Source organism: Protobothrops mucrosquamatus, unplaced genomic scaffold, assembly GCF_001527695.2.
Source record: "Protobothrops mucrosquamatus isolate PMUCROS unplaced genomic scaffold, P.Mucros_1.0 scaffold4454, whole genome shotgun sequence".
NCBI lineage: Eukaryota > Metazoa > Chordata > Lepidosauria > Squamata > Viperidae > Protobothrops > Protobothrops mucrosquamatus.
In genome coordinates, this window is record NW_015390364.1 from 34,289 (window position 1) to 35,832 (window position 1,544).

General features: G+C 37.0%; 1 protein-coding gene across 1 annotated transcript in view; it reads right to left on the reverse strand.

Moving 5' to 3' along the window:
- Positions 1-209: 209 nt before the first annotated feature.
- Positions 210-1,544, reverse strand: part of RAP2A (RAP2A, member of RAS oncogene family) — a 17,657-nt gene continuing 16,322 nt past the window's right edge. The window contains exon 2 of the mRNA XM_015828398.1: positions 210-1,541. Within this exon, the coding sequence (XP_015683884.1) occupies positions 1,304-1,541 (238 nt within the window). The 3' untranslated portion in view covers positions 210-1,303. The remainder of the gene's footprint in view (positions 1,542-1,544) is intronic.

Genomic DNA, 1,544 nt, shown 5'->3' on the forward strand with positions numbered 1-1,544 from the left:
TAATTGGTGCTGTTAAGTCATGCAAATTTTAAGTATTTCACTGCTATTTAAATTAAAATTAGAGGCTGAGCCACCATTTTAAAACAATGCTTTCACTCACTATTTGTCACAGCAATAACCAGGGCAACAGGATCACTTAATGGCAGCACCTGACTAGCATGTTAGGCAATTGAAGACACAAATCCTTTTCTCATTCCCACATGGAATTAAAATATTTTGTATTCACCTTCTGAGACAAAGTAATTCTACACAGTTAACCAGAATCGCCAATGTTAAAGATATAAAGTGGCAAAATTAAATTCCATAGCTCAATTAGTATATCACATCCAAGATACAGCCCTTAAAGGCAAAAATAAACTGGTATCCTTAAACTAAAAAATATAGGATGCTTGTACAGCCCCTATGAGGTTTCTGCAAAAAGGAACGGCTGAATACAACATGGCTTCATTTTCCTTACAAGGTGGTACTTGTTAATGTGCTAGCAATGTTCCTCATTAGTAAGGCCAAACAATTCTTTTTAACCCCATCATGGTTGCTTCTTCCTGGATCAGTAAAGAGATTAATGCATTTCCTGCTCTGCAAAGCAAGGGCTGGTTTGGTATCTTGACTGAACAGCAGCTGAAGCAATCCACCATTTTCTGAGCAACAACGCAGAATATTTAGGATATCCTAATGTTTCAGTGTTCTCTTTACAAGCTGTTGATTTTTTTTTTTTCAGAGCTTCTCTCTTTCCGTTCAAGTACTGATGGAGCATTTTCCTTTTTGCATTATGGGATCACAGAAAATAATGAATGTAAAGAAAATAACAGAACTATATTAGTTTGCCAATAAATTTATCAACACTTGCGTCACAAATAAAAATTAGCATATTTGACTGATTTGGCCACAAGTGATAAAAGTCCTGAAATTCAGTAAGTAGATACCTTTTGTTAAAATCTTTACTTATCAGTACAGAATAGGCAGAGTGCAAAAGGTCTTTGCTGGTGCTCTCCTTTTCGCCAAAAATGTTTCTTAATTTAAAGCAGTAGCTGTTACCTGACAAGCCAACGTGCACAGATTGTGCTCACCCTGTAATCTGTTGGCTAAGCCAGAGAGTAGAACATGCAGAAGATGTGCTGCAGGCAAATAAAGCTTCTCAATTATTATTTTTTTTATTAAATTGATCAATATTTATGTTTCACTTGGAGGTTCAGTGCTACTCCACTTTGAATTTTTGACCAACTTTAAATCACAGAGTGAAATAGTCTATTCTGTCACCTTACCCAAAATACAGCAAATTAGGTCCAATTCCATCCTTGGAATGCTATTGTATATTACATGCAGAGCAGCATGGGTCATCTTTATCTGGTTGAGAGGCGTAGTTCATTTGTCTGACAATCTCTGCAAAGAGCTCATCCACCATTGTTTTGCTTTTAGCAGATGTCTCCATAAAAGGACAACCCCATTCTTCAGCCAGAGCTCTGCCTTCACTGGATGAAACTTCTCTCTCGCTCTCCAGGTCCACTTTATTTCCAACCAAGATTACAGGTACCTTCTCATATCTG